Source organism: Python bivittatus, unplaced genomic scaffold (genome assembly GCF_059951505.1).
Source record: "Python bivittatus isolate LINGU-HERP-01145 unplaced genomic scaffold, Pbiv_v1 ctg000320_np1212, whole genome shotgun sequence".
NCBI lineage: Eukaryota > Metazoa > Chordata > Lepidosauria > Squamata > Pythonidae > Python > Python bivittatus.
Window position 1 is genome coordinate 3,071,897 of NW_028277052.1, and position 14,356 is coordinate 3,086,252.

Here is a 14,356-nt window from a genome sequence, read left to right on the forward strand (position 1 = left end):
TTGTTGATGGTGCCTGTGTTAATGTTAAGATAACTTTAGATTGAACCAAATACAATGAGGAATAAACTGTGAAACGGGCTCCTGAGAATATTGATCCTATAAACTCTACACTTCTAACCTGTGCTCCAGTTCTGTAGGTCCTAAAGCTTGCTTAGATCAATCTTCCTGTATTCACTGAAGGTGGAAAGGGGACTTGATGTTTCGCTTGGCTTGAGGAGGCTAGACTGCCATAACTTTAGATGTTTATCTCTAGAGATTAATTTTGGTTGCATTCCAGAATCATGTTCTTTCCATATGGACTTCAATTTATGAATTATGCATGGCATATCTACAAATTAGGACTTAAAAATATGTGCACTCGTAACCTTGCTTGTAAGCAGTTGGTCTTCCTTCATTACTTCCTTCATTTAATATATCAGTACAGTTACTTAGATGTCAGAGATAGACACAATTATGTTGCATTCCTTTATATTGCAACTACGTCAGTAGCTGCTTTAATCAGTTACTGAACAAATTAAGAATTAGAGCTGATGTCTGCTTTCAGTAATCGTAAATCATTTCTCTTAAACAAGGCAGGTCATTTTTGGAACAAATGTACCTGCGTTTGTCTATTTCCATCCCTTGTGGTTGTGAATCTGTATGCGTGGACAGAACATGCATTAACTTGGATGGTTTTAAGACAGTTTAGACAAATTCGTGGGGAAAACTACTATATAATGTCCAGTATCAGAAGTGATGTGTGCTTGAATATTTATTGCTGGGAAGCATGTGCGCTCAGGGACTTCCTAGAGGGATCTGATCGGCTGCTGTAGGAAACAGAATGTTGGATAGAAGAGGCTTTTTGTTTGATGCTGTGCGTGTTTTAAGTTCCTGTGATGCAAAAGAGGTAATCTCCGTATTTTTTATCCCACTGCCAGGACCGTTGTCCCATGGAAGACCTTCCGCCAAGCCCTCCATGAAGTTCATCCTATAAGTTCAGGCCTGGAAGCGATGGCGTTGAAATCAACTATTGACCTGACATGCAATGATTACATTTCAGTGTTTGAATTTGATATTTTTACTCGTCTATTTCAGGTAAGCTTTTTTTTTTTTTAAAGCCATGGCTTTCCTAAATACAGATGTTGCTTCACCACTGAAACAGCTTTCTCTTTCTTCTGTCACAATGGCCAGTCTTCATCTCCCTGACTTGTACAGGCTCAGTCTTCAACCGTTCCTTCTCTCCATCTACAAGTTTCCTTGCCTCTGTAATCTCTGTGGTTTCTGCTGTCATTTTAGATTTCTGGGAGCAGGAAGATTTAAACACTGGCGTGAGAGAGAGCTGGGAAGAGAAAGTTGTCATGCCCCATTGGAGTGCAATTAAATTCTGCACTGCAGTTTTAAATGTGATATCAACTTAAGAATAATCAATGTTGGATGTGGCTGAAGTCATCTTATGGAGGGGATGTGACTGCATGAGAAATAGAAAAGGCCTCATCCAGTTAAATTGTTTTAGCAGGTTCCTGGATGGAGGAGCTACAGTAGGAAGGGCTGTTTCCCTGTTGAAGTGAGTGCTTACCTAATAGTTTTTCCCCCCCACCCCAGCCATGGTCTTCTTTGCTCAGGAATTGGAATAGCCTTGCAGTGACTCATCCCGGGTATATGGCATTCCTGACATATGACGAAGTTAAAGCACGACTTCAGAAGTTCATTCACAAACCTGGAAGGTGAGTGTCTTAAAGGCAACATTTCTAATGTCAATTCATGTTGTTATATTTAAGCATTTTATATCAAAAATAGTTGACACCAGGGTTGTCCTAAATTGGAAACTTTGTAAATTGCAGTTGCAGGGTTAGGCATATTAATCCTAAGTTCCCTCCAAACTTAGAGCAGTACCCTTTTTTGGGGAAAGAGAATGATGGTTTTCATTGTTGGAGGTTTGAAGCCTAGGGCCTTTCCTTTAGAAAGTTGGCTTTTCCTATATGATGATCAAGCCAACTTGGAGTATCAAAGAAGTGAGGGTCATCTTTGCAATGATAGTTAATGCACGTTGAAAGAAGTGTTCAAATAATTATGACTCTCATTATGGGGAAAGCTTATTGAGAGATTCTCTGCTGTCCTGTCTTTCAGAAAAGGCTTCATAAATAGGTAGTTCAAATTCAGCTACATATTTGTTCAGCTATCAAACTCTGTGTATTCTCTTTTTTTTTTTTAGTTATATTTTTCGTCTGAGTTGTACCCGACTTGGTCAATGGGCAATTGGTTATGTCACTGCAGATGGAAATATCCTCCAGACAATACCCCACAACAAACCCCTTTTTCAGGCACTGATTGATGGCTTCAGGGAAGGCTTGTAAGTGATTTGTTTTTGTGCAGGGTCACAACTCTTTTTTTTTTTTTTTTCCTTTTTCACTTAACGTGTCTGTAATCGAAAAGCAGAGAAGAAAAGAGGAATTCAGTGTCTTCTGTCGTAGAGAAGCTGAAAGGCCTCTGAAACATCATAGCTCTTTCTCTAAGATTTTAGATCATTTGCACTCTCTAATAACATGGCCCTTCTGCTTGTCCTAATATAACTCATCTTATAATGCACCTGAATTCAAGATTATTTACAGTTCTTAGATATACAGCAGATTTAGTTTCTCTTTCCAGCCCCATGGTGTTTCACACACGGGCATCTGTAACAAGCCGCAGCTACATCAAAAGGACGGTGGGTGTGGCTGGGCTTCATTGTGCAAAAGATGCAATTATGGACTTGTGTGATGATATTTGATGCCAACAGGTGTGTTGTATAATTTGCATGATGATGTCATGGTGCATGTGACGTCATCTCCAGGCCACCTAGAGCAAATCATGACAAGCTTACTTAAAATACCACACCTTTGATCGGCTAAAGGATTGCAACAGATGTAGCTATGAGTAGGTTGAAGCTGAGAGACATGTTCTGTTTTAAGAAACAGAGGAATCACAACTCAACATTTATTTTCCCCATCTGGGGCTTTGTAAGGGCTCTCCTTTTAAAACTTCTTCATAATTAAATTTATCTGATAATTCAACCCTCCCCAAGAGTGGCATCTCTCCCATTTGTTTGAGACTCTGCTCTGTTCAGCTATTTCTTCTGAAATAAATAATAATCTTTTCATCTCTCCTCTGTAGTTACTTGTATCCTGATGGAAGAAACCAGAACCCTGATCTGACTGGCCTGTGTGAGCCCACACCACAGGATCACATTAAAGTTACACAGGTGAGCAGAGACCACCGATTCTTTTCCATTCCTTGCGTCTAGTCCTATGATAAAAAAGGGATTTATGGAGTCTACGTTTGGAGAAAAGGGTCATGAACCCACAGTTAGATGCTGGAGTAGTTAGGCATATGGGTCAGAGAGCACTTTCATTTACTTAGATTTCCCTTCTCTTCCAGCGCCTGTAGTCCTTGCAGTCATGATTTAAGAATCACACCCTGTTCTGTTAATGATACCCCTACGCTTTGGAACTGGAAATAAGTAGCTGTCAATTTTTTTTTAAAGTGTTGCAGGCTTTAACCTTTCAGTGGCCATCGTTGAAGCTAAAAGCTGTCCAGACTGTTTCCAGGAAGGTGTTTTTAGATCTACCTCCTTTTTCTTCTTACCCTCAGGAGCAATACGAATTGTACTGTGAGATGGGCTCCACTTTCCAGCTCTGTAAAATCTGTGCAGAAAATGACAAAGACGTGAAGATTGAACCCTGCGGTCACCTCATGTGCACCTCTTGCCTCACATCGTGGCAGGTATGGGATTTCTCCCTTTCAGAGCCCCGCTTCTTGGAACATCAGCCCTTTGCAGCCTGTACAGAAAGCAGAGTTGGCCAGTTTGCCTGGCTGGGCCTGTTGCATCAGTACCGCTGCTATCGCCAGCTTTACAAAAGGCATCTAGAATGGGTGCTTTTCTGTAGGCCTTGTCAACCTTTATGCAGGTCAGCAGTTGTGCACCCAGGGTTTGTGCAGCAAGAGGGAGTGTTGCAAATGTGGAGTGGCTGACTCGTGCAGCTACCTTGAAGGTGGCAAGGGTATTTGTGTGTGTGTGTGAGAGAAAGAGAGAGAGAAAGAGAAAGCATGCAACGTGTGCATTATTTTATCTTTCTCTTTCTTTTGCTGTTCTTGTAAGGCCTCTAGTCTTACACAAAGGCTAGTTAATTTCCTACTGCAATAGCAAGTTGTAAGTTCAACCTTTTGTTCTTCCCTCCTGTGTGTCAAGTAATCTTGCTGCCAGATTCCACGGGGTGGCCCTGAGTGAATCACTTGGTCCCTATGTTCCTCCCCGGTCTCTACCTACAGGAATCGGAGGGGCAGGGATGTCCGTTCTGCCGGTGTGAAATTAAAGGCACAGAACCTATTGTAGTGGACCCTTTTGATCCCCGAGGAGGGGGAGGGCTTCTGCGGCAAGGGGCAGAGGGGGCCCCCTCTCCAAACTACGATGACGACGATGACAGAACAGATGAATCACTCTTCATGATGAAAGAGCTGGCTGGTGCAAAGGTAAGACTGGACTGTTGGTCTCTTCTATGGAAGTAATATGAATCTGGATGGATGGATGGATGGATGGATGGATGGATGGATGGATGGATGGATGGATGGATGGATGGATGGATGGATAGGTAGGTAGGTAGGTAGGTAGGTAGGTAGGTAGGTAGATAGATAGATAGATAGATAGATAGATAGATAGATAGATAGATAGATAGATAGATAGATAGATAGATAGATGCAACCACCAGGGGCCTCAGAGTGGTCTTCTGTACAGACCCTGAACCATTCCAGATATGCTTTGCTTCAGTGTGGCCCTGTGAATCACACGCACCAGGATTCCATAGGTTTTCCAGCACTTGGTTTCAGACTGTTGTCAGCATTCCACCTTAACTGAATGTCAGTATTATTGTCAATATTAATGTCTATAATTGGCAGTTGGCTGGGAGCTTTGCAGTAAAATGTTGCAGTGAGTAGTCCTGCCCACTCTGTGCTCCGTCCTGATGTATTTCCTCCCAGCAGTTTGTAAGCAACGCAGAGCTCAATTTGGCGGGGTGCACGTGTGTGCGTTTTCTTGGTTTCTGCTGTCCTTCGTACCTGCCCACCCTAGAGCTGAGCTTGTTGATACTGTCTCCTTGTGCTTGAGGGGTGCTGGCGAGCGACGTTGCTCCTTGAGCATCTACTTGAATGATGAATTCCTTACTAGCATAGAAGGTTTAGCCTTTGCCGAAGCTGTCCTGGTTTGTTGACATGCAGCCTTTGATTTGCCTAATATGTGGGCCCATTTTGTTTTCTGCCATGCTGGGTACCTGTTAATGATTTCTGGCATTGCTGCGTCCCAACAGAGACAAATTCCATGCCTGTGCCCAAGTTGCACATCAGCTGGCAGCTGTACTTAAGATGACAGTGTTGGCCATCTGTTGGTTTTAAAAACTATCCCCACTGCAAGTCCAGTTCAAGTATAGTGTGGAGATTAATTGGTGACAGAACAATTCTCTTCAAAGCAGACCTTGTTATTGCTGAAGTATTGGAATTAACGGAGGACAAGAACTTGCTCATATATGTTCAGTAGAGATAAACAGCAGTCCTCTCACTTGAGTTGAAGAGAAGATGACTTGAAATGCCAAAGTAATGGGAACTTGATTGTTAGACTGGATTTTTTAAATGTTTTAATTCAGTTTCCTTTTGGCATCTCTTCAGGTAGAGCGTCCACCTTCTCCATTTTCAATGACTCCACAGGCAGCACTTCCCCCAGTACCTCCAAGGTTGGACCTTCTGCAGCAGCAGCAGCGTGCGTCCAACCCACCTGGCGCTTCAAGCCCAGGAACCACTTCTAAGGTACTAGCTCTGTTGTAGATCTTGTAGACTGACAAGGGGCCCTTGGAAAGATGTCTGTCTGAAACACATTGGGCTTGATTAATCAAGTTTTTCTTCACTGGCACTGTGGACTTTTCCCCTTTCCCTCTTATTGCTGCTTCATCACCCTTGCTAATGTATTCGTTTAGTTAAATGGAGAGTCAGATTGACAGCCTCGACTGACTGGTTTTTCAGCCAGGGTCCCACTTCTTCCTGCCCATGTTGATAGAGTGTTGTGGATCCGTACAAACTTTTGGCTGTGTGGTGTGCACCCCAATGTTCCCTTTCCTCCATCAGTTGCCTGCTATGGATAATCAAATTATAGACAGTTGCTTGAAAGGCTTTCCATTATTTTATAGGCTGCGCCTGGTTCTCTTCACAAAGATAAACCTCTGCCGATCCCACCAACTCACCGAGATCTTCCACCACCTCCACCTCCAGACAGGCCACACGCCCTTGGAACAGAGAGTCGGCCCCAGAGACGACCCTTGCCCTGCACTCCAGGAGATTGTCCTTCCAGGGACAAGTTGCCCCCCATGCCCTGTAACCGTCAGGGGGAGCTCTGGCCATCGCGACCAATGCTGAAGGCTCCAACTGAAACATGGGCAAGTAGGGAGCTGAAGAACCGCCATTCCCTCCCATTCTCACTGCCTTCTCAAATGGATTCCAGAATGGAGACTCACAGACTTGGCAGTACTCTGAGCCTGGACACTCCGGTGGTGAGCGTATGTGTCTGGCTTCCCACTGCCTTTTGTGCTCAGACCACCCCTGAAAGGCTGCTTTATCCCACCCCAAAGATGGTGGTCCGCATCTCCACTGGAGAGGGAGCATTTATGCATCCCCTGTGTACTCTGTGGAAGTTGTGGGGGTGAGGGCTGGAGAGAGTCAACTGGATTTGTGTCTTGCCCCGGTCTTTTGAAGGAACAGGGTCACAAAAGGGGCTGGCTTATGGAATTATGGAATGTGTAAAGCTACAAGAGGCAACAACAGCAAGCCAAGGGGAATAGCAAAATTATTCCTAGTGGACAGAGTTGCTTGGAGCTGGACTGAGCAGGTCCCTTTGAGGCAGGGGAGACATGGCCCTTCTTGGTTACTTAGGAGTTTGATCCTGTAACTCCTGAGAAAATGGGCAAATCCTACAGACTGTTAACCCGGCCACCTGTTTAGGTCCCTGTCCCTCCTGGCTTGCGAAGGCCACTCAGGAGATGACATAGAGTTGGGTCCATGCGGTGAGGTGATCTCCTCCTCTGGAGAAGGAGCTAATGCACTGGCTACAGGCGAACAGGTGGTGCCGGTGCACATTTTTACAACCCCAAAAATGTTCACAGCAGGCTTAATAAAGATACGCCTTTTGGTCTTCGTCCATATGCTGGTGGTGATGTCTGACACAGTGTTTTCTTGCAGAACCAACTTGGTGGGCTCCCTGCTGGCTCAGACAGCGAGCACTCTAAAATAAAACCTTCTTCTTCTGCCAATGCCATCTATTCTCTTGCTGCAAGGTAAGTTGTGTCCTCAAGGAGGCTCAGCCACTGAAACTTTCAGAATTTATCACCAGTAGAAGGTTGAATTGCACAATCAGTTACCAATAGTTATAATTCTGGGGAGAGTTTCATGTAGGGTATCTGGTTCCTCAGTGGTTTTTTGATCATCTCTGTAGTGGAAGGCATTGCTTTCTGAGAAGCTAAAATGCACAAAATGGAGTGGGTTATTTTACATTAAGATGCTGAGGTAAATCTGGCTGGATTTTTTTGTTTCATTTGGGGATGTTTAATATGATTGCTTGGAGTGATGGTACCTGGGAAAAACCACTTGAGGGCGAGTCTAGCATTATGCAACTAAAGCAGGATTAAATCAGAGCTCAGCAGCTGAGTAACTTAATGTAAGAGGCACCTCTCTCTTAAGAGAGCGCGAGGCTTTGTGGTCTGGTATGTGCAGCCGCATCGCCAGAAGCGTCATTTGTGATGCAAGACCGGGCACTGCAAGTCATGAAGTGAAACTTTTGAAAGATCCGACACGTGGACAAAAAGCCTTCCAAGCTTCTGCTTTAGAAGTTTTATTAGCAGAGAGCAGCAGGCTGTTTTTTTGTCCTGGATCACAAACTTGTATTCTCTTCCCTTCTGCCCCCCAGACCGTTGCTTGCCCCAAAGCTGCTCTCTGGAGAGTCCCCTGGAAATGATGAAGACTCGGAGTACATGTCCCCTTCCTCCTTGCCCCTGGTGCCACCTGGCTGTGCTGGACAAAAGTCCGAAGCCAAACTGCCTTTGGAAATGAGTCCAGGTTCACGGTGAGGGAGTTGTTTTATTATACCGCAACGTTGGTGATTTCGATTGAGATCCTAAGTTCCAGAGGCTCTGAGTGGGGAAAGGGGTAGTTACGAGCAAAATCAGCTGGCCTTTGAATTCCCTGCAAGATTGTAAGTTAGAACTGCTTGAGCCCTGCTTTTGAGGCTTAGGGCAGAGTTGGAAAGGCGACCCGATCAAAGGGGTGCTGTTCTCCTGAAGGGTGATAGCCAGGGACCCTTACGGACTCGAACAGCACGTGGGACAAGGAGTTGCATTAAGCAGCCTGTATATCTGTGGTGAAGCTTTGAGCACAATGGTCTCTTCCTGCTGTAGGAGCTGAGTAAGTTCCTGAATCCAATGCCCTTTCTCTTTGCTCAGTGTGTTGGAGTGTGACCAGGAAGTAGAGGGAACTACCTATGAAGCAATGTTCAATATTCAGTCCCAGGCAGCACCATGTTCCTCTGAAGCTGCCAGTGTGTCTGGTAAGTTTCCTGTGAAATGACATTTAGACTAGATTTGTGTTGCAAGCAGCCAAAACCAACCAAGGAACCCGTCTCTCTCTATTTAGAAAAGCACGCTTAAGACAGCGCAAGCGTTCCTACCGGTGCCTTAGCTTTCGTGATCCCTATGCATTTGTGTATGGGTGTCATTCAGCACCATCAACACCTAATTTTCCTTCTCCTGCCCTTTCAGTGGAGGGAGCCGGTTCCTTCTGAGAACGTGGGCCCACGTGCACATGGCAGTGTTTACACAACAGTTGCCATCCTCCGTATGACTCTGAGAATTCATTCTTGCAATTTATAACAGGGAGGAAAAATTACAGGCAGCTCTTCCACCAAACTCTGCTTTTACTCTCTGAGATCTTTGCTTTCCGTGGGATGAAGAAACCGCGGTGTCGGCAAAGATGACCCCGATGTGATTTCCCAGATGCTTTTAGATGGGAAGCTCTTTGTATGTGCGGGGTATCGTAACTTTAATTTCTGTGCAGTTGGTTCAGCTTTGAGGTGTGGGCTTATCAGTGTCCCTCTTGCAAACGCCCTCTCTGAATGGGCCTGCAGGCCAGAGGGGTAAAGGTGTGCTGCTGCTTAATCCTTTTCAGACATGGGCGATACAGTAGCTGATGATCACACCCCCAATGGTCCAGAGGAGTCAGAGAATGAGGAAGGTGGCTATGACATTCCCCGATCATCCACCCACACGGCCACAGCTCGTCACACGCTGTCCGATATCTCCAGTGCAACCCCCTCCTTCAGCCGTGCGTCTCTGGATGGCGAAATTCCAACAGGTGCTTCAGCGTGTCCTTCGGCAGTGTGGCGGGTGGGGCGCCTGTGTCACCCTGTGGGCGGGGCATAAACAATTGAGGACAGAGCTGACGATCTGTCCTCCGCAAAATGTCAAGCAGAAACCCTGGCCATAGATTTTGATAAGGACGCCCTCAAGGCACTCAAGTCTTTGGAGTTGGGTGAGGATGACTGCTGACTTTTGCGCTCTTTCAAGTCCTCACATGCTTTTCCTTTCCTGCCTTTAAGAAAGGGGAGGAATTGGCAGGCATTACAATTTTGAGCTGTTTCATTTCCTTGCGCTTCATCGGGCGTTGCTCAGAAGGCTTGCTGCAGGGATAAGCACCTGAGTGCCACCGTGCCAGCCCTTCAAGGTAGACCAGACTAGGATGCCAGAGTTATGAATGCTAATACTACTTTATTACAAGGTTACAGAAACAGAAACATCCAAGTCTGAATGGGCTTCCCTCCCTCCCTGTATCTTCATGAGAACTAGAGAGGGTCCTGTAGGATATGCTTTCTTAAATTACATTTTTGCCCTGAACTCCGATTTCTTTTATCTGGCTGTTGCCTTGGTTGCGGCTCTTCCTCCTCAAGGCTATTCCTACTACCCATTACACACAACCTTCCCCAGGAGGCAGCTGTAGACCATAGCACTCAGAGATCATTGGTGACTTCCCCTGACTTCCCCTGTGTGGCATTTGTTTGATTTTAAGGTCAGTGGCCAGATAGGGAGCACCACCAGAAATGAAAGTAACTTGTAGACCTGGCCTCAGAAGAGAGCAAGAGGCCTGCCAGTCCAAAATCTCTTCCTCTCAGCCATGTGCTGCTTTCTTTGCAGATGTCTCGGATGTCTCCCAAGTTCCAGAGAGGCCACCGAAACCTTTGCCTCGGAGAATAAACTCTGAACGGAAAGTGGGCAGCTGCCTGCAGGTCAGCGGGGCAGGGCCGGTCCCTGTGGCCTCTCCACAGCTCTCCAGCGAGATCGAGAATCTCATGAGCCAGGGTTACTCGTATCAGGACATCCAGAAAGCCCTGCTCATTGCCCACAACAACATTGACATGGCCAAGAATATTCTCCGGGAATTTGTCTCCGTTTCTTCCCCCACGCATGTGGCTACGTAGCAGCTTTCTCAGCCCTGCCTGAAGCCCCGTGCATCCACCTGCGTGGGCAGTCTCTTGCCCGCATCGGCCTGGAGGAGGTTACAGGCCCCTTGAGGGACTTCCTGCGAAGCTGGGCCTGCCTCTGCTGAGCGTCGGTCGTCAGGGTTTTGTGCAAGTCCAGGTGTTCCAGTGGAGTGAAATGGAGCCGATAGGTGTGTCTTCGGCAGTCTTGTGTATCTCTTTGGGTTCTCCTCTCTTTGCCCACCCGCCCCCTCGCACTTTCTGGTTTGAGAGAACAGACGTGTTAACTTTTGATACCGGTCACCGGTTTCCTTTGCCGGTAGAACGGGGAAGGGCTCGGTCCCCTTGTCCCGTGCTGTGAATTCCAGCCAGAGGCTGAGATGCTGAATGGTCCCTCCCCATCCCTCGCGGTTCAGGATGCCACGCATGGGCCTCTTTTGCTGCTGCATGTTTTGGCTCAGGGTTTTCAAACCCTCTGCTGTCAGGTACCAGTCCTCAATGAAGCGAGAGGTTTCAATGCCTCCTTTCTGCCCCCCTTCCCTTTTCGCCCTTCCTCTGGTTCTGGCTGGCATTTTCAGTGCTCCTTTGGAAGTCGGCCTCTTCCTGATGCCAGCTTTACTTGCCACACACTGGATTCAACGGCATGGTAGATGCTGACAGCTCTCACTTGGGTCAGGGAAGGTGCTTGTGCAGGTGGGGAGTAGAAGCTACTTAGTTTTGCAGCCCCCAACCTTCTGGGCTTTGAAGTTATCCGGGCTGGGTTAGGCCACCACAGCGGTTTCATGACATTCCTGATGTTATGGATGGTCAACGTAGCTGGCCTCTTAGCAGCCTTTAGATGCCCTGTGGCGCTCCCACCCATCCTCTCCTTTTCCTGTAGACCTCGAATTAACACGCCGCCCAGAGCCACTCTTTTGTGAGATGGATGGCTATATAAATATGATCAATAAATAGAGTTAACCGCGAGCAAGGTCCCTTAGACGTTTACAGAAGAAAGTAAAGTACGTAGCACCCCCGGGAATCAATTACCTGCTCAGTAGTAAAAATGCACCCGTTTTGTGTCAGGCGTCTATGGAGCACCTCCAAAGACGGCAATCCTTTTTCCTGGCTTGTTATATCAGGAGCAAAAGGTTAGATCCTTGAAAAGAAACTCTACTGGAAGACTTAACGTTTGGGAAAGGCGCTGACTTTGTGATGCCCTGGTTTAAGCTGTGATGTTGCTTGCTGGCCTGAGTATTTAGGGAAGCGAGAGGATGAGCCTTTTGCAGTCGAGTGAAAAGTCAGCAAGCGGCTTTTTTTCACACGTCTTTCCTCATCTGCTTGCCAGCTTTCAGTGTCATCGGCAGGATGAGAGCACGTGCCCTGGTACGAAAGTGGACATCTTGAGATCCACCGCACGCTTGGGTTCCTTGTTTAAATAGTATTAGTTCCTCTGCCCTAGTGAAATGCAGAGGCCTTACAAGAGGCCAGAGAAGAGAGTTTCTGTGGAGTAACCTTTTCTTCTCGGGAGGTGTCACCTGATGTAGGAAGGTCTTCTCTGGGCAGCAGAAGGCACCAAGAAGGGCTTAGGTGGCCAAGGCTTCACAGAAGCCCAAGCCCCCTCTGGACGTCGGTGATGCCAGTCCAAGCTTGCTGCCTGTGCGTGAATCAAGATGAACTCGTTGAGCCTGGAGGCCTCAGGGAGAGGACTCATGATGTGCATGAGGGAGATGCTGATGGCACCTAGAAGCAGGGAATTGTACATTCCTGCTGCAGGGACAGGATGGGAGACATTTTTTAAAGAGTCGCCATGGCTTTCCTTTTTCCCCCACAGCCTAACAGTTGGTGGAACCCTTTTCTGTTTCTCTCCAGGGTGGTGATTAAATCTGTGTCAATTCAAGAATCAGTTTCTCAAATTCCTTGCAAAACTGAAGAAGCTGTTAGTGTGATCCTGGGGGAATTGTTGAAGCTTCTTGGTGGAAGCGAGTTCTGTGCACTGTTATCAGCCCATGTCCTTGTTAGGGAAGGCATTTGTTTCTCTGTGGGTGCCATTCCACGGATTACATAGACCGGGGTGAGCATTGCAATGCGTGTACCCGACTGGATTCTTCTGCATGCGTGCTTTTATTTCCTTTTCACGTCTTAAATTTCACAAAGATGATTTTTAAGCGTCTCTCTTTAGGAACCACATGAATGTCATAGTTTGGCAAGCACAAGGGAGGTACAGGGAAAAATGCTTCCTGGGGTATGTTCCCTGCTGCTTTTACATTTGACCTTCACCCTCCCCCCCAGTCTCTTAATTTTAAAAAAGGGTTGATTTATTTTACTGAAAGCCAATGTATAGTGCCTTTTTAATAGGGGAAATGCTGTTCTCTCCAAGAACGAATCTGAAGCTAGACCGAAAACTTGACTGCAGAGTCCTGGAGCTCCTCCTTGCGTACAGTAGCTTGCAAGGAAGGAGCAACGGTTGGCCTCAAGCTAGCCTGACCGTGTGTAGCAGCACTCAGCCCCAACAAGCTGTCCTCCCGTAGCCTCGTTAACAACGAAACGCTGGTGTTTCCCGCCCAAAGCTGTACTTGAAGGTGATGGAGCATGGCTGGAAAAATTTAACGTAGCCATGGGAAACACCAACCCTTCCATCATTTGTTTCCTCCTTGAAACAGAGTCCACCGGTCTGGAAGCCAAGTCCAGTTGGCACCTTCAGGGGTATCTAGAGCCTGCCTTGGGCCAAGTTTTGGGGCATCTTCTGCCTTTGGCCTGAAGGGACAGAGCATGGTCCGCTAGAGTTGCCTCTTGGGCACTGTGCTGACGTTTCCATTCATTTCTCCTGTGTGTGTGTGTGTGTGTGGTGTGCATGTGTGTGGCTGGACAAGGAGTTTCCTGTGGATTAAGTATTCAGTGCCTGTTCAGTTCACAGAGAATTTCTTTCCTTACAAGTGTTGCCTCCCTGCATCTTAAAACTGCAGCTGCATTTGGGACATCATCTGTGGTTCTGTAGCTTGCAGCAAACCCTGGAGCAGTGGAATTAACCACGGGTGGCCACGTCCACCCACTGCTGGAGAGTTCCTGTTCTTTAGGACTAAAACTGCAACACGGGGAGAGGTTACGCTAAATTATAAATTATCTTTGCTGGGTAGGAAAGAGTGGTTAATAAGTAGCTTTATTTCTTCTGAAGGTTGAGAACCAATTTAATATTGGTGTTAAAAAAGATCAGATTTTCACTGACTATTTTAAAAGTTATAATATCATTAATATAAAAATATATTAGCAGTATTTAATCCTTTCAGACCTGTAAAGAGTAAGAACAGAAGGTAAATATTCTTACAGAATAGCCGAGCTTTAAGATTCATTTGGGCTAAAGTCCTCATGTTTGTTTTGCAAATGCATTGTTAATGTTTTAGAGGTTATACTAATGTTATTTATTTTTCATTTTTCATTCTGGTAAGGGGCCCACTAAAGAGCTTGGTGGGAGGAGGGGTGGGGGAGTTTAGAGTATTTCATGTGTGTCAATAAAAAGAGAAACAAAAGCAAAAGTTTTATTTTTAAATAAATTTCTTTGTTGTAGCATACGGCTTGTTTGGTGTCCATGTCCATTCCTGTGACAGGGAACTCCTTGTCCCAGGCTGATGCGCAAGTGAGAGCACACTCCAGTTTTAGAAGCTTGAGAATGTTTGTCAGCAGTTTCACATCCTGTGAAAACCAGACCTCAGACCAGACTTTGCTGGTTGATTTGAATGGCCGCGCTCAAAGGTCAAGCTTTGGTCTGGCGTGCACTGCTTGATAATGAGCGGGGCCACCTTCCCAGTGGGCAGACACACATGTGCCAGGAATCCTCTTGCTCCCTCCTCTTAGTGCAGCAGAATT

At 46.4% G+C, this 14,356-nt stretch overlaps 1 protein-coding gene across 3 annotated transcripts in view; it reads left to right on the plus strand.

Annotated features, from left to right (window-relative positions):
* Window positions 1-14,277, plus strand: part of CBL (Cbl proto-oncogene) — a 32,646-nt gene extending 18,369 nt beyond the window's left edge. Inside the window, exons 4-16 of one of the 3 annotated variants that reach the window (XM_088138971.1) lie at window positions 918-1,074; window positions 1,582-1,703; window positions 2,192-2,329; window positions 3,130-3,217; window positions 3,607-3,738; window positions 4,285-4,485; window positions 5,671-5,808; window positions 6,186-6,551; window positions 7,231-7,325; window positions 7,955-8,110; window positions 8,487-8,590; window positions 9,208-9,393; window positions 10,230-14,277. In XM_088138971.1, coding sequence (XP_087995097.1) covers window positions 918-1,074; window positions 1,582-1,703; window positions 2,192-2,329; window positions 3,130-3,217; window positions 3,607-3,738; window positions 4,285-4,485; window positions 5,671-5,808; window positions 6,186-6,551; window positions 7,231-7,325; window positions 7,955-8,110; window positions 8,487-8,590; window positions 9,208-9,393; window positions 10,230-10,513 — 2,167 coding nt within the window. In that variant the 3' untranslated portion in view covers window positions 10,514-14,277. The remainder of the gene's footprint in view (window positions 1-917; window positions 1,075-1,581; window positions 1,704-2,191; window positions 2,330-3,129; window positions 3,218-3,606; window positions 3,739-4,284; window positions 4,486-5,670; window positions 5,809-6,185; window positions 6,552-7,230; window positions 7,326-7,954; window positions 8,111-8,486; window positions 8,591-9,207; window positions 9,394-10,229) is intronic. The other 2 variants (XM_088138972.1, XM_088138973.1) reach the window with 2 other exon arrangements.
* The last annotated feature ends 79 nt before the right edge of the window (window positions 14,278-14,356 follow it).